At 45.3% G+C, this 16,777-nt stretch overlaps 1 protein-coding gene across 1 annotated transcript in view; it reads left to right on the forward strand.

Annotated features, from left to right (window-relative positions):
• LOC121856134 (UPF0746 protein DDB_G0281095-like) overlaps positions 1-2,508 on the forward strand; it is a 20,935-nt gene extending 18,427 nt beyond the window's left edge. The window contains exons 3-4 of the mRNA XM_042351450.1: positions 1,867-2,131; positions 2,341-2,508. Of these exons, the coding sequence (XP_042207384.1) occupies positions 1,867-2,131; positions 2,341-2,508 (433 nt within the window). The remainder of the gene's footprint in view (positions 1-1,866; positions 2,132-2,340) is intronic.
• The last annotated feature ends 14,269 nt before the right edge of the window (positions 2,509-16,777 follow it).

Below are 16,777 nucleotides of genomic sequence, written 5' to 3' on the forward strand. Positions count from 1 at the left end.
GACGGGAGGGGATGGGAGGGGGGTGACGGGGAGGGGGAGACGGGCAGGGGGTGACGGGGAGGGGGAAGAGGGGGAAGGGGAGGCAGATACACACAAGGAACATTTTTTTTTCCCGGGAGTAACAGAATATAAGAAAGTGAGAGAAAGTATAAGCAAGTGTTAGTAAGTATTAGAAAGTGTAGGAAAGTTACAGAAAGTATTAAAAATGTTAGTGTAAAAAAGTATAAGTTTAAGAAAGTACAAGAAAGTCCTAAGAAGTGTTAGAAAGTATAAGAAAGTTATATAAAGTGTATGGAAGTCCTAAAAAAGTGTTAGAAAGTTTTAGAAAGTTATATAAAGTGTATGAAAGTCCAAGAAAGTGTAACAGTGTGTAGGAAAAGTGAATTTATGAGTCAGTTCCCAGAGGAGAGACGATTGAAGGTACGGAGAACTCCCTGGGCAGAGGAGGAGGAAGAGGAGAGGAGGAAGAAGAAGGGGATGAAAAAAAAGAAGACGAAAAAGGAGGAGGAGGAAGAGGACGAATAAGAAAATAGGGGAGAAGGAAGGAAGGAAGGAAGAAAGAGAGCAGGCGCCCCTCATCAACAGGAAGGAGATGTTATAAGACACAGGTTCCCGGAAACCTGGTCACGTGACGTCATTAATTATTTCTCAGGTAAACATCATAAGGGCCTCGAGTCTCTCAGAAGGTCTTACGCCATATTTGTTTTTCTCTCTAACTCGGTAACTGGCTAGAGTCTCAGTGTAATATCGACGCCATCTTGTCTACCCAACCTCATCTCCTTGTTACAGTTAGTTTTTTTTTTTTCCCGGGCAGTAGACGGAGATTGTTATGACGTGTGTTGTCTAGGATTACGTAATTGTTACGTCATAAGTATCGATGGTGACGTCTTGTGTTTTTGTTGAGATGTCATTGGATAAGACGGCATAGTTACGTCATTAGTTACGTCATATGTTTTGGTAGTGACGTCAAATGGGAGAACTTGACTTTGAGGATTAACTATGAGGTATTGTTGCCATGGTGACGAGTGTAATGTTTACCTCTCTCTCTCTCACTCTCTCTCGCTCTCACTCTCTCTCTTATTTTCTCTTCATCCTCTTCCTCTCTTTCACATCTCTCCTCCCCTCCTTTCTTCTCCTCTTTCACAATTCCTCGTTTCTCCTATTCTCTTCCACAATTTTCATTTCTCTCCCTTCCTTCTTCTCCTCCCCTCTCCCTCTCTTCCTCCTCTCCCACCTCCCCATTCCCTCTCTACATCTTTATTCCCCTTTTCCTACACTATCCTCCTTCTTCCCCCTCCATTACCTCTCTCTTCTCCCTTTTCTTCCACTTCCTCCTTTCCCCCCTCTCTTCCATCTCCCCTCCCCTCTTCCTCCCCTTCCCCCTTAACCTCTTCTCCCCACTCCTCCCACTCACATCTCCCACTCAACAGAAAATATAAGAAATAATAAGAAAAACAAAGACGAAAAAAGAAAAAAATAATAAACAATAAATAATAAAACTTGAGAGAGAGAGAGAGAGAGAGAGAGAGAGAGAGAGAGAGAGAGAGAGAGAGAGAGAGAGAGAGAGAGAGAGAGAGTTTACACTTGCTTATTGGTAGTAGGTGGGGGGGCAGACACCTGGACTACCAACAAGAGAGACAGCAGGAGACAGGAAAGACAGGAACAAGAGAGACAGGAACAAGAGAGACAGGAACAAGAGAGACAGAAACAAGAGAGACAGGAACAAGAGAGACAGAAACAAGAGAGACAGGAACAAGAGAGACAGGAACAAGAGACAGGAACAAGACAGACAGAAACAAGAGAGACAGGAACAAGAGAGACAGGAACAAGAGACAGGAACAAGACAGACAGAAACAAGAGAGACAGGAACAAGAGAGACAGGAACAAGAGACAGGAACAAGACAGACAGAAACAAGAGAGACAGGAACAGGAGAGACAGGAACAAGGGAGACAGCAACAAGACAGACAGAAACAAGAGAGACAGGAACAAGGGAGACAGGAACAAGAGAGACAGGAACAAGACAGACAGGAACAAGAGAGACAGGAACAAGACAGACAGAAACAAGAGAGACAGGAACAAGACAGACAGAAACAAGAGAGACAGGAACAAGACAGACAGAAACAAGAGAGACAGGAACAAGACAGACAGAAACAAGAGAGACAGGAACAAGACAGACAGAAACAAGAGAGACAGGAACAAGACAGACAGAAACAAAAGAGACAGGAACAAGACAGACAGAAACAAAGAGACAGGAACAAGGAGACAGGAACAAGAGAGACAGGAACAAGAGAGACAGGAACAAGAGACAGGAACAAGACAGACAGAAACAAGAGAGACAGGAACAAGACAGACAGAAACAAGAGAGACAGGAACAAGACAGACAGGAACAAGAGAGACAGGAACAAGAGAGACAGGAACAAGACAGACAGGAACAAGAGAGACAGGAACAAGACAGACAGAAACAAGAGATCAAAGGACAGACGGGACACAGTAGCCCTCAGCCTTAGTCATTACCCTCCCTCCTCTCTTTGTTCCTCCTCCTACTCTTTACTCACTTCCTCTTTGTTCCCCTTCTCCTCTGTTACTCTCTTATACCTCCTCTTGTAATCTTTATTCCACCTCCTCTTTTACTGTTTCTCTTACTTTGTTTTCCCCATTTTTTATCTTCTTCGTCTTTAAACTTACAGACAGACAGACAGACAGACAGACAGACCAGACAGACACACACACTCAGACAGACAGACAGACAGACAGACAGACAGACAGACAGACACAGTTTTAATTACTACTCTTTTCATTCCTTCTTCTTGCTTAACCTCTTGTGTTTTTCTTACTAACATCTACTTACTCAAACACCCCTCACCCCCCTCACCTCTCCCTCTCCCTCCCTCCCTCACCTCTCTCCCCCTCCCTCCCTCTCCTCCCCCTCCCCCCCTCACACTCCCTCCCTCCCTCACCTCTCCCTCCCTCCCCCCACCTCTTTCCTCCCTCCCTCCCACCTCTCCCTCCCTCCCTCCCTCCCTCCTCACCTCCCCTCTCCCTCCCTCCCTCACCCCCCTCCCTCTCCCTCACCCTCTCCCCCCCTCACATCCCTCACATCCTCCCTCACTCAGTCACCCTCCTCCTTCTCTCATTTCCCTCAATTCTTCCCCTTTCCCCTCTCCTTCTTCCTCACCCCTCTTCCCACTCCCTCCTCCCTCACTCCCTTCCTTCCCTCTTCCTTCCTCACTCCCTCCTCCCTCTCCCTCACCCTCCTTCTTCCTCACCTGCTCCTTTCTCCCCATTCTCCTTCCCTTCCCTCCTCCCCTCACCTTCCCCTTCCCCTCACCCTTCCTCTTTCCTTCTCACCCCTCCTCCTCTTCCTCACCCTCCTCCTCCTCCTTCTTCCTCCCTCCCTTCCTTCACCCCTGCCTCCCTCCTCACCCCTCCCTCCCCTCACCCCTTTCCACTTCCCTCACCCTTCCCCTCCCCCTCCTTCCCTCCTCCTCTTCACCCTCACTTTCCTTTCTTTCCCTTTCACCCCCCCTTCCCTTCCTCACCCCTCCTCCTCACCCTCCCCTTCCTCCTCCCTCCTCCTGCCTTCCACCTCTCCCTCACCCCTTCCCCTCCCCCCTCACCCCCTTCTTTCCACCCCTCACTTCCTCACCTTCCCTTCCCTCACCCTCTCCTTCCCTCACCCTTTCCCCTCTTTCCCTCACTCCTCTCCCCACTCCTTCCCCTCCTCCCCTTCACCCCTCCTCCCCTTCCTCTCACCCTCCTCCCACATTCCCTCCCCTTCCTTTCCCTCCCTTCCTCTCTTCCACTCCCCTCCCCTCCTCCTTTCCTCATTCTCCTCCTTCCCCTTCCTTCCCTCTGTCCTCCTCTCTTCCTCACCCTCCTCCTCCCCTTCACCCCTCCTCCACTCCTCACCCTTCCCCCTTCTCACCCTCCTCCCTTCCCTTCCTCCCCTTCCTTCATTCTCTTCCTCCTCCCCTTCACTGACCTCATCACCAGAGAGGTTTCCAAGTTGACGGCGAGGACTTGAGCAACAAAAATCTGACATCAGAATGTAAGGCCCATTGATCTGGCGGAGGAGGAAGAAGAAGAGGAGGAGGGAGGAGGAAGGAGGAGAGGAGGAGGAGGAGGAGGAGGAGGAAGAAGAAGAGGAGGAGGAGGAGGAAGAGGTGAAGGAGGACGAAGGAGGAGGAGGAGGAATAAGAGGAGAGGGAAGAGGAGGAGGAGAAGGAGGAGGAGGAAGAGGAAAAGGAGGAAGGAGAAGGAGGAGGAAAAGGAGGAAGGAGAAGGAGGAGGAAGAGGAGGAGGAAGAAAAGGGGGACGAAGGAGGAGGAGTAGAAAGAGGAAGAAGGAAATTAGGAAAAGGAGGAGGAAAGAAAGGAAGAGAAGAAGGAGGAAAAGAAGAGGAGGAAGATGAGAAGGTGGAAGGAAGATAAAAAGAATAATAAGAGGAGAAATAATAAGGAAAAGGGGAAGAGGAAGAGGATTAGGGGAAAAAATTATAACATATACTGTAAATGGGTAATAGGTTATGCATAAGGGTTAAGGGAGGTAAGGGAGTAAGGGGTAAGGGAGTAATGACTAAGGGATAGGGGAGTAAGGGGTAAGGGAGTAATGACTATGGATAGGGACTAAGGGAATGACTAAGGGGTAAGGAAGTAAGGGTAAGAATGTAAGGGGAATGAGCAATGACTAAGGAGTAAGGGGTAAGGAATGTGACTAAGGTAAGGGGAATAATGACTAAGGGTATAGGGAGTAATAATGACTGGAAGTAATGACTAAGGGGCAAGGGATAGGGGAGTAAGGGAGTAAGGGAGTAATGACTAAGGAGTAGAGGAGTAAGGGAGTAATGAAAGGGATAAGGGAGGATAGGGGTAAGGGGTAAGGTGAGTAAATGACATAGGGGTAAGTAAGGGAGTAATGAGGGAGTGGATGACTAAGGGGTAAGTAAGGAGTAATGACTAAGGAGTAAGGGAGTAAGGGAGTAAGGGAGTAAGGTAAGGGGTAAGGGGGGTAAGGGAGTAAGGGAGTAAGGAATAAGAGAGTAAGGGAGCAAGGAGCCCTGAGCCAATATCACATAATTACTGACAGGTTCAAAGTCTGTGTGTGTGTGTGTGTGTGATGGTAGTTAGAGAGCTTGTTAATATTCTGAGTAAGGCAAAGAATGAAGGGAAAGAGTGGATGGAGGAAGGAAGGAAGGAAGGAAGGTAGGTGGAGGGCAGGAAGGAGACAAAGAAGGAAGGGAACAAGGAAGGGAGGAGGGGAAATAAGGAGGTGTTGGAGGGAGGGGGAAGAAGGAGGGGAGGAAAGAGGGAAGGAAGAACGCTGAGAAGGCTGAGGGAGACAGGAAAGAAGGAGGATTACATTACCGGAACAGATAAGCCGGAGTAAGGGCCACTGTCCATAAAAGGGAGGGGAGGGAGGAGGGAAGGGAGGGAGGGGGGAGGGGAGGGGGAGGGGAGGGAGGGAGGGAGGGAGGGAGGGGAGGGAGGGAGGGGAGGGGGAGGGGGGAGGGGGGAGGGAGGGGGGAGGGGGGAGGGAGGGAGGAAGGGGAGGGGGGAGGGGAGAGGAGGGAAGGGGGGAGGGAGGGGGGAGGGAGGGAGGGGAAGGGGGGAGGGAGGAGGGGAGGGGAGGGAGGGAGGGAGGAGGGAGGGGGGGAGGGAGGGAGGGAGGGGGGAAGGGAGGGAGAGAGAAAGGAGGATCAAGTCTACTACTGTACCCTCCCTCCCCTCCATCCTGTGTGTGTCTGTATGGAATCACATTAGACAGACAGACAAGACACAGACACAGACACAGACACACACACCATATATATGAACACAGAGAGAGAGAGAGAGAGAGAGAGAGAGAGTGTGTGTGTGTGTGTCTGAGGGCTAAAGAGACATAAGCAGCAGCAGTAATCAATAAACTATGCGTGTTGTGATGACTGGCTGAGGAGGAGTCACCCAACAGCTCTCTCTTACTCGAGTCCTCCTTAAACCATCACTGAGATGACCTCAAGGAGCAGCTCTCTGGTTGACTGACGTGTAGGTGTCAAGGACCAACCCAATGACTGACGTGTAGAGGAACAGCTTACTCATTGGCTTAGTGGCTTGAGAGAGAGAGAGAGAGAGAGAGAAGTAAACATGTACAATCAGTCAATCCATTAACTCTCTCTCTCTCTCCCTCTTAGCACCAACGTGTACAGTATGCATTCGTGTCTACATATGAAAAGTCTGTCTGTCTGTCTGTCTGTTTGTCTTTAGTCACCGTCATCATCACCACCATCATCATCATCATCACCCAGTCGTCACCACTCAGTCATCACCATCATCACCCAGTCATCACTCAGCATCTTTCGTCGCCTCAATACAGAATAAGTCCTCAGGTCATTACCATATGCAGGTCATCTCTCTAAAATACCGAGGGAATTAATTAAAGGGGTAACACGGTGGGGGGAGGAGAGGGGAGGAAAGAAGGATGGTGAGAGGTAGAGGAGAACAGGAAGAAAGAGAGGAGAGGAGGAGGAGGAGGAGGAGGAGGAGGAGGAGGAGGAGGAAATATAGATCGAGAGAGGAAACGAGGGGAGGGAGAGAGAGAGAGAGAGAGAGAGAGAGAGGAGAGAGAGAGAGAGAGAGAGAGAGAGGTACATTTGCACAGGTACACCAGAGAGAGAGACCAGGTGGATCAAATCACTAACATGAAATAAATAAATTAAACAACAACAACAACAACAACAATAACAATAACAATAATAATAATAGTAATAATAATAATTATAATTATAATAATAATAATAATAATAATAATAATAATAATAATAATAATAATAATAACAATAATAATAATAATAATAATATTAATAATAATAATAATAATAATAATATTAATAATAATAATAATAATATTAATAATAATAATAATAATAATAATAATAATAATAATAATAATAATAATAATAATATTAATAATAATAATAATAATAATAATAATAATAATAATAATAATAATAATAATAATAATAATAATAACAACAATAATAATAATAATAATAAACACTGAATAAAAGAAGAAAAAAAACCACGAATATGAAGTTAAAATAGCGTGTTTATAAAGCAGTAACTCTTACAACCTAATCACCTCCACCTAATCACCTACGAGCGGTTATTAGTTTACGAGCTAGATCTTACACCCAATCACCCGCACCTAATCACCTACGAGTGCTTGTTAGCCACTAGCCATTATCCTGGTCTGCTGAAGAAGAAGAAAAAGAAAAAAAAAGCCTTTGTTTACGTTCGTCTAGGTGGAGTCGGATCTCTCAAACTATTATCTGGGTCACGCGAACGATGGCTCAGGGAAGTGACGTCACAGGGGGAGAAAATATCGAATAAATAAGAAAATAAGAGAAAAATAAACACAGAGAAATTAAATAAATAGAAAAAATAGAGAAAGAAAATAAAAATAAAAATTAAATAAGAGAAAAAATAATTAAATTAGAGAATAATAAATAATAAAGTTAATACGTAAGTATATGAAGAATTAAAGAACAATAAAGGACAGAATGAGAACAAGGAAGACAAAACTAAGAACAAATAGAACAAGAAAGATAAATTAAAGAACAAAGACAAAGAAAAACGAAAAAAAAACAGGAATCAAATCAAAACAAAGAGAAAAAGAGAACCGAAAAACACAAACAAGGAAAAATAAACAACTAACAAAAATAACGGACAAAAACACAAAACAATTAACATAAACAAAACCCCAAAACAATAAAACCAAACAAAAACACAGAACAAAAACAGGAACAAACAAACAAAAACTGTATGTCCAGATGGGGGTAAAACCCACTCCTTCCCGGGTAGTGAGAAGGAAGGGGTGGGGACGCTTCTTCAGGTAAGTCACGGGACAATTTTTATCAAACTAGTCGAGTTATTATGGCGTAAAACCTGTCAATACACCTTTATGGCGCCATTAACTTTGTGTATAACTTGTGTGTATGTGTGCGTCTCTGTGTATGTGTGTGTGTGTACCTACTGTGTTACATGTATATGAATGTATGTGAGTACACCTACACTGTGTACACATATATATATATGAGCGCATTAGTGGATGTTTGTGCGCGTGTATGTATGTGTCTGTGATTGTGTGTACATATGTATACAAGCTGTACACGCACATGACATCCTCCCGGTACATATGTAGAAGTAATGTGTAAACGCGTCTATGTGCACACGTTTACGAACATAAGCGAGCCATGTGCACTAGGAGATGAGAGCGTGTGCACATATCTTCGAATTTATCAACTCAGAAAGTAGACAAACTTGAGAATGTGATAAATGAGACGAGAGAGAGAGAGAGAGAGAGAGAGAGAGAGAGAGATCTTTCCCTTATTCTCACTCTCTCTATCTCTCTGGGTTCTATCTCCCTCCCACCCTCCCTCCCCACCAATATTCTCTCTCCTTTCTTTCCCTTCCTCCCTCTCCCAGGGTCCATTTCTTCTACTTTTCCCCTTTTCCTCTCACCCCCTTTCCCTTTCATCCTCTCCTTTACCAGGTTATCACAATTCCTCCTCTCCCTCGCATTCTCCCATTTTCTCCCTCCTTCCTTCCCCCACCCCTCCCCTCTCACTCTCCTCCCCCCAGTCCTCTCTCCCTTCTCTCTTTCCCCAATTCCCTCCCTCTCCTCTGTTCACTTCCACCTCCCTCACACTCCCCTTCCCCACCTCTTCCCTCTCCCCTCTCACTTTCCCACTCACTCCCCCTTCCCACTCCATTCCACTCCCTTCCCCCCTCTCCCTGGGTCCTTACTCTCCCTCCTTTATCACCATCTTTATTTACCTCATAATTTAGCGCTGGTCGGAGCCTTCCCCCTCTTTATCCAGCTTCTCTTGCCAAAAATTCTCTTCTCTTTCTCTCTCTCTCCCTCTGCTTCTTTCTCTCTCTCTCTCTCTCTCTCTCTCTCTCTCTCTCTCTCTCTTTCTTTATCATTCCTTCTGTCTTTCTGTCTCTATGCCTGTCTATTTGTTCATGTATTGTGCTGTCTGAGTGTCTGTCCCTGTATTGATTTGTCTGTCTGTCTGTCTGTCTATTTTTGTTTCTGTCTCTCTATCTCCGTGTTTCTTCTTCTTCTTCTTCTTCTTCTTCTTCTTCTTCTTCTGGAAATATTGATCAAGATCTGGAGAGACTGACAGAGTTGGCAACGCTGAAACCTGGAAAATTGGCGACACTGTTTTCCTGGCCCGAGCTGGAAGAGAGAGGAGAGAGAGAGAGAGAGAGAGAGAGAGAGAGAGAGAGAGAGGAAGAGAGAGAGAGAGAGAGAGAGAGAGAGAGAGAGGAGAGAGTTTGTGTCTATATAAGTTCATTTTGATATGTGTATGTATAGGACACACACACACACACACACACACAAAATATTTACAAAAGTGTGTGCGCACGTTAGCTGGTGCAATAATGCGGTGAAAGGGACAAAATATACACACACACAAGTATCGAACTGAATAGCTGCCCTCTCTTTCTCTCTCTTTTTTCTTCTTATCTTCACTCTCCCTCTTCTTCTCTTCTTTCTGTTCGATTTATCTTCCTCATCTTCCTCCTCCTATTTATCATCCTCTCTCTCCCCTACCTCCTCCTCCTCTTCCTCCTCCTCCTCTTCCTCCTCCCATGCATCACCATTATTCTCCTTGTCACTCTTTATCATATGCGCTTGTCTTCACCCCACAGTAAGTGCACACGACCCTGTTCACTCACACATACACGTCCGTACACACATACACACATATATACCACATGTTTTATATATATTCTAACACACACACACACACACACACACACACACACACACACACACACACACACACACACACACACACACACACACACACTGGTTGGGTCTGTTGTTGCTTGTTAATTAAGACAGACCAATTTGGACCATTGATTTTTCGTGGCGGCAGGAGACTGACTGCGAACACACACAAGGTACGCGAAAATCATTCACTATACGAGGAAATGATACGTGCAAATACGCTCTGTTCGCGAAAAATACAGCTTAGTTCGCGAAAATACTCTTACTTCGCGAAAAATACGTTCTGTAGCTAAAAGTCATCTCTGTAGAAATAATATCATACGCATAAACATTCTCTGTAGCCCATAATACGCCATATACGCAAAACTCTTCTCTGTATAAATTAAATCTACCCAAACACACTTTCTCTACGCATTTAAAATATTCATTATACGCAAATTAGATAGAGATAAATGCTCTTTTTATGCAAGTACAACCATCATCCTTAATAATACCAAAGACTAGAAGTTAATCCGCATATAAATTATCACACGTAACAATTATAAGTAAAATTACGCAAAAATCACCTTAGCAAAATATATTAGCCAAAATATTCGATATACGCAAAAAAATAATTTACATATATTCCCGCCATACGCAAAAAATACGGGTTGAATAATTCATTATACGGAAGCATAATAACTTGTTTTACATAATACGTAAAAATAATTCGATAGGTAATTCGTTATCCGGAAAAAAAAATCACATAAGCCGAAATAACACGTAAAAAAAAAATCACCATACGCAAACATTACGCCCAAATACGCACATTATGACGCACTGATTATCCTAACTCAGCCAAATAAGGCAATTAGTTGTGGTAATAATGTATTGATCACTCTGGTTTTAGTTAATAATCGTGGGTAATAGAGACTGACAGACAGACAAAGAGACAGTGAGATGTGAGTGAGAGACAGTGAGGTAGTGGTGAGTGAGAGACTAGGGAAAGGAAGAGGAGAGAGAATGCTCGGTAAGAAAGTGCAGTTTGGTGCCAGAGAACACATGATAAAGAAGGGAGTAAAAGAGAGAAAGAAGAAGGAAGGGAGAGGAGAAAGAGAGACAGAAAGATGAAAGGCTGGTGGATGTAAGAGAATAGAAATGGAACAGGAATAGATAAGATAATGTGGAGAAATGAACAAAAAGACGTAAATGGAAAAGGCGGAGGAGAGAATAATTGAGAATATGGGAAAGGGAGAACAATACTGGTATAGAGGGGAAAGGAAGTGATAAATTAGAAGAAGGAGAAAAGGAGGGAGACAATTAAGTATAAGAGGAAGAGGGGAGAGAAATCACAACTGGAAAGGAAGAGTGAAAGGAGAAATATGGAAGAGTGAAATGTAAGAGAGGAGGGAGAGAGAGAATCCAGGAACGAAAAGGGACGTGACAGGAGTAAGAAATGAGAGAAGTGCAACTAAGGAGTGAGTGTGGGAGGGGGAGGGTGTGGGAGAGAGGGAGGTGTGGGGAGAGGGGAGAGTGGGGAGGGGAGGAACAAGACAGAAGGTATCACGCCACAGGAACCTAAAACCTTGAACTATCATGTACAGACGAGGGAGTAATTATTATTATTATTATTATTATTATTATTATTATTATTGTGTGTTTTTTATCTACAAGGGTGTGTCCTGCCATAAATATTACCATTATTACAGCACACAACGCGACCTCTCTCTCTCTCTCTCTCTCTCTCTCTCTCAGCTAAAAAGGTAGAAAAGGTTTTTACTCTCTGAAAAAGAATGTATATGAAAAATACACACACCTGTGGATGCCGCCAGTGAGAGAATGTTATCTTAGTGCCCTATATTACCCTGTACCTGTGATAGATAGATAGATAGATAGATAGATAGATAGATAGATACATAGATACATAGACACACACACACTCTTTCGAAAGTTCGAGGTAATCAAATTCAATGTGACGTCAACACTTGAAAACTTTAATCAATTTCCAGATGAGGTCGACACATTAGCACCTCCGAACAGACAGACAGACACACACACACACACACACACACACACACACACACACACACACACACACACACACACACACACACTGACAGAAAGGGTCTAGCCTTATCAGGAGATAGAGACTTTATGAAGAACCACAAATATTACTGTGTGTCGCACCTTGTTACCTTAGCAATGGGGTCTGGGTTGTACCTGTACCTGGTGTTAAATATATCATCATCCCATTCACCCTTTCATCATTTCATTTATCATCCTATGCCCTTCCTTACCTCTTGTACCCTTCCTTCACCCCCTCCTCTTGTACCATTCCTTCACCCCCTCCTCCTGTACCCTTCCCCACCCCCTCCTCTTGTATCATTCCTTCACCCCCCTCCTCTTGTACCATTCCTACCCCCTCCTCTTGTACCCTTCCTTCACCCCTCCTCTTGTACCTTCCTTCACCCCTCCTCTCTGTACCATTCCTTCACCCCCCCTCCTCCTTCCCCTCTTGTACCCTTCCTTCACCCCTCCTCCTGTACCTTCCTTCACCCCTCCTCTTGTACCTTCCTTCCACCCCCTCCTCCTGCCCTTCCTTCCCCCCTCCTCTTGTACCATTCCTTCACCCCCTCCTCTTGTACCATTCCTTCACCCCTCCTCTTGTACCCTTCCTTCACCCCTCCTCCTGTACCCTTCCTTCCCCCCCTCCTCTTGTACCATTCCTTCACCCCCTCCTCTTGTACCTTCCTTACCCCCCTCCCTCTGTACCCTTCCTTCACCCCTCCTCTTGTACCCTTCCTTCACCCCCCTCCTCTTGTACCATTTCTACCCCTCCTCTTGTACCATTCCTTCCCCCTCCTCTTGTACCCTTCCTTCCCCCTCCTCTTGTACCATTCCTTCACCCCTCCTCTTGTACCCTTCCTTCACCCCCCTTCTCCTGTACCTTCCTTCACCCCTTCTCTTGTCACCATTCCTTCACCCCCTCCGCACCACCTCTCCTGCACCCACCTGAGTCTAAAACAAATGACCTACACACAAACAATGGATTAAAAGCTTTATGTGTATTTTTGTGTATGTATTATATATTATATTTATGTGTGTATTATATATGTATGTGTATATGTGTGTGTGTTTTTATATGTATTATTATTATTATTGTGATTATTATTATTATTGTTTGTATTGTTCCTTTATTTATTTCCCTCTTTCAATCTTTCTTCCTTTCATTACTTATCTGTCTTCAGTCTTATTTCCTCTTTATGTCCCATTATTACACACACACACACACACACACACACACAAACACACACACACACACACACTTCTTTGAGAAAGGGTTAGAATTAACAACTGGGCATCCCTCTACAAACTGAATTGCTGCATACTCTCACAGCTATTAAATTCATTGAAACCTATGTTACTGACAGTCTCATCATCATTGCTCTCCATCTCTCCTGTACCTCGACTCAGGTTGTCACTCTTGTCTCTGAAGCCAGACACAAATATGGGTACATGACTAGAGTCAGATTCATCTGATCCTCTCATAAAAACATGAGTTGATGCCCTCTCGCCAAACTCGCGTCTAACAAAGACACCGTTGAATACAATTTGGGTCTGTCAAAAATTATAAAACTGTAATGGAAAGAACTGATGAGTTTGACGCAGGTAAGACTCATTATGATGAGATGTTGAAACATATATGGAATGACAACAAGTCACTAGATTACAGGATCTTGTAACCGCTAGATTAAGGTTGAATATATTACTGGCAGTATGTTCCTCAAGCAGATGTAAACAAAACCAAATCCTCGACTGTGTGAAAGATAAAACCTTTGGGACAGGTCCAAGCACACTAATGGCACGACACTTCATCTCTATAATAGCAAGATAGCCGACATATATAAGATTGTATCCACTTTTTGCACTTAGTAACTATATCAGTTCTCATGTACAACCAAATATGCAATGAGCTATACTTTACGTAAAGGTGAATAACCAAGTGTGAGGCCAGACATATCACGCCTGTACTCACGCATTTGTGATATGTATAGAACTAAACAAATACTGTAAATGAAATACTGTGTGAACATTCATCTGGGGTTTATTGTAAACTCTCTCTGTAATCCTTTTGCGTTGCAGGTGTGGGGTGCACAATAAAGTAGCCGCGGTAAGCGGCAAAATCAAATCACAATCAATTTAAAAAAAATCATCTATTTAAATAATTTTCTTCTCTGCGTCTATTTTTCTTGTGGCTTTTTTTTAGTTAGAGAAAGTAATTATCGTCTGTTTTGTCTTCTTTTTCTGTTCATCATCTGTTGGTGCTTCATCTCTCTATATTATCAAGTTTTGCTTCATCCTCTCTCTCTCTCTCTCTCTCTCTCTCTCTCTCTCTCTCTCTCTCTCTCTCTCTCTCCACTTGGCGCTTCTCTACTCATAAAAACGTGAACTAAAACTCATCTGACTTAACATGTTCACGAAATTAAATTATAAATTTTTATGTCATGAGGGGAATTGACGGTAGATGGCAAAACTCTCTCTCTCTCTCTCTCTCTCTCTCTCTTGAAGCAGGTGATGGGTGAAGGGGTGAGTGAGTGACCCATGAATATCACCCATTGATAAACACCACAATATTAAACTTACGTCCATCATCGCGACAAAAACCCATTATATGACCCATTAAATGAGCCATTAGTCCCATTATACCCAGTGGAGAGCGATACACACCCAGAGAACCATCACTCCCCACTTAACAAGCTCGTTAACCCCATTAGCCAGGTCAGGTAGTCAGCTCCTACCAAAATAGATCATCAAACAAAGTCACAGATTCCTGGGGTCATCACGAGAGGTCAGGTCAGGTCATACATAGGTGGGGGAGGGTGGGGGAGGCTCTTGAGAGACTAAGGAGGAGGAGGGTAAGGGAAGGATGTGAGGTAAGGGGAGGGGGGGGGTACAGACTCAAGGTCATTGTTGTAGGTTGGGCGTGTCTGTATGTCTGTCTGTGTGTCTGTGTGTCTGTTTAAAATTTTGATACACTTGTGTGGCATTCTGGCTTTCAGGTAAGGAAGGGGTGATTGAGGTGGGGGGTAAAGAGAGTGGATGGGGGTTAGAATAAGATGGAGGTAGGGGAAGGGAGAGTGAGGGGTTGGAATAGGAAATGAGGTGAGGGAGGGAAGGGGGTATGGAGAGGGGAGGGGGAGGGAGGGAGGTGGAGAACACAGGTAAATTACCAGGTTGGTCTCTCAGTTGCCAGTTCATTAATATATAGAGAAACATAAACAGGTGTGGGGAGTGATGTGGGAGTGAGGGAGAGGAGTGAGGGAGAGGAGTGAGGGAGAGAAGTGGAGGGAGGGAAGTGGAGGGAAGGAGTCGTGGTGGAGAATGAAGTGGTTAGGTTAGGTTTCTATATCGTGTTATCTTCTGTCTTTTTAAACAACGTAGGGAGTTTGAGTGAAGCTCTAACCTAACCTAACCCAACCTAACCTAACCTAACCTAACCTAACCTAACCTAACTCCACACCCTTCAACATAACAAAACGTCTTCCTCCCATCAACACAGTGCCCCTACCTGCAGATGGGTCGACAACAGGCGCCCTACCGTGTTGCTAGCTGAGGGACTCGAACCAGTGTCCGTTAGGTCAAGAGACGTCTGATGTATCCACCCAGCCTCCGCATCCATTGACGGCTATATTAAGAGACGTCAATGGAGATGGGGGAAGAGGGGAAGAGGGGAAGGGAGGAAGAGGGGAAGAGGGGAAGGGAGGAAGAGGGGAAGGGAGGAAAGGGGGAAAGGAGAAAGATAGGAATAGAGGGACTAGGGAGGAAGGGTGGAAAGGGAGTAGGAAGAAAGGAAGATTGAAAGAGAGGACACGGTAAGATGGAAGAAGAGGGAAAAAACAGAAAGCAATGGAAGAATAAATATCAAGTCCAGTGATCATCATTTTCCCCTCACTCAATAGTTCAATGACCACACTTCCCCCCTCCCTCACCCCTCAGTCTAGTGGATAGCTCCCCCTCCCCCTCAGTCTAGTGGATAGCTCCTCTCCCTCACCCCTCAGTGGATAGCTCCCTCTCCCTCACCCCTCAGTCTAGTGGATAGCTCCCCTCTCCCTCACCCCTCAGTCTAGTGGATAGCTCCCCCTCACCTGGATAGCAACTGTGTCAGCCAGTGGTACAGACACAGCTACCCAAGGGTCGGCATCACCTCCTGAAACCACAACCAAACCTCTAACCAGCACCCCGGAGACACACACACACAGACAGTTGTTAACAGTTTGGAATTTGAAGAAGCTTAGCAGGAGGCAGCGGATGGAGGTCAGTTTACCCACCCCTCCTCCCTCCCCTCCCTCCCTCCCTCCCAACACGGACAGTTCTAGGTTGTGCTTTGCAACTGGAGAGGGAGGGGCAGGAGAGTGGGGGTAGGGAGGGGGGGATGAAAGGGGGTTAGGAAGAGTGGGGGAGTGTAGAGGAGGCTTGGAGGTAGGGGATTAAGAAGGAAGGGGTGAAAAGAAAGGGAAGTGAGGAGGGTGAATGGTGAGAAAGAAAATAGAGGAGAGAGAGGTTAGTGATGAGAGTGACGAGAAGTGATGGAAGAATGGGAAGGAGGAATAAGGGACAAGATGGTAGTTGAGAGGGAAGGAGGGATGGAAGGAGAGAAAATGTAATAAGAATCTAAATAAGAAAGAGGGAGGGAGGGAAGGAGGGAATAAAGGCGAGACAGACAGACGTGGGAGTGATGGAAGGAGGAGTGAGAGGGAGGGAGGGAGGGAGGGAGGAGGGAGGGAGGGAGGGAGGGAGGGGAGGGAGGGGGAGGGAGGGGGAGGGGAGGAGGAGGGAAGGGATGGAGGGAGGAGGACACAATACCAGAAGCTGCCTCCCCGTTTGTAACTGTTTGTCCTGTGTTGAGGGCTGGTGAAGGGAGGTGGGAGGGCGTTGATGGAAGGTTAAGGAGTGTAAGGGGAAGATGTATGGGATGGGAAAGGGAGGGAAGGGAGTTGATGGAGAGAGAGAGGGGGGAGTGGG

This window comes from Homarus americanus, unplaced genomic scaffold, assembly GCF_018991925.1.
Source record: "Homarus americanus isolate GMGI-L3 unplaced genomic scaffold, GMGI_Hamer_2.0 scaffold19554, whole genome shotgun sequence".
Classification (NCBI taxonomy): Eukaryota; Metazoa; Arthropoda; class Malacostraca; order Decapoda; family Nephropidae; genus Homarus; species Homarus americanus.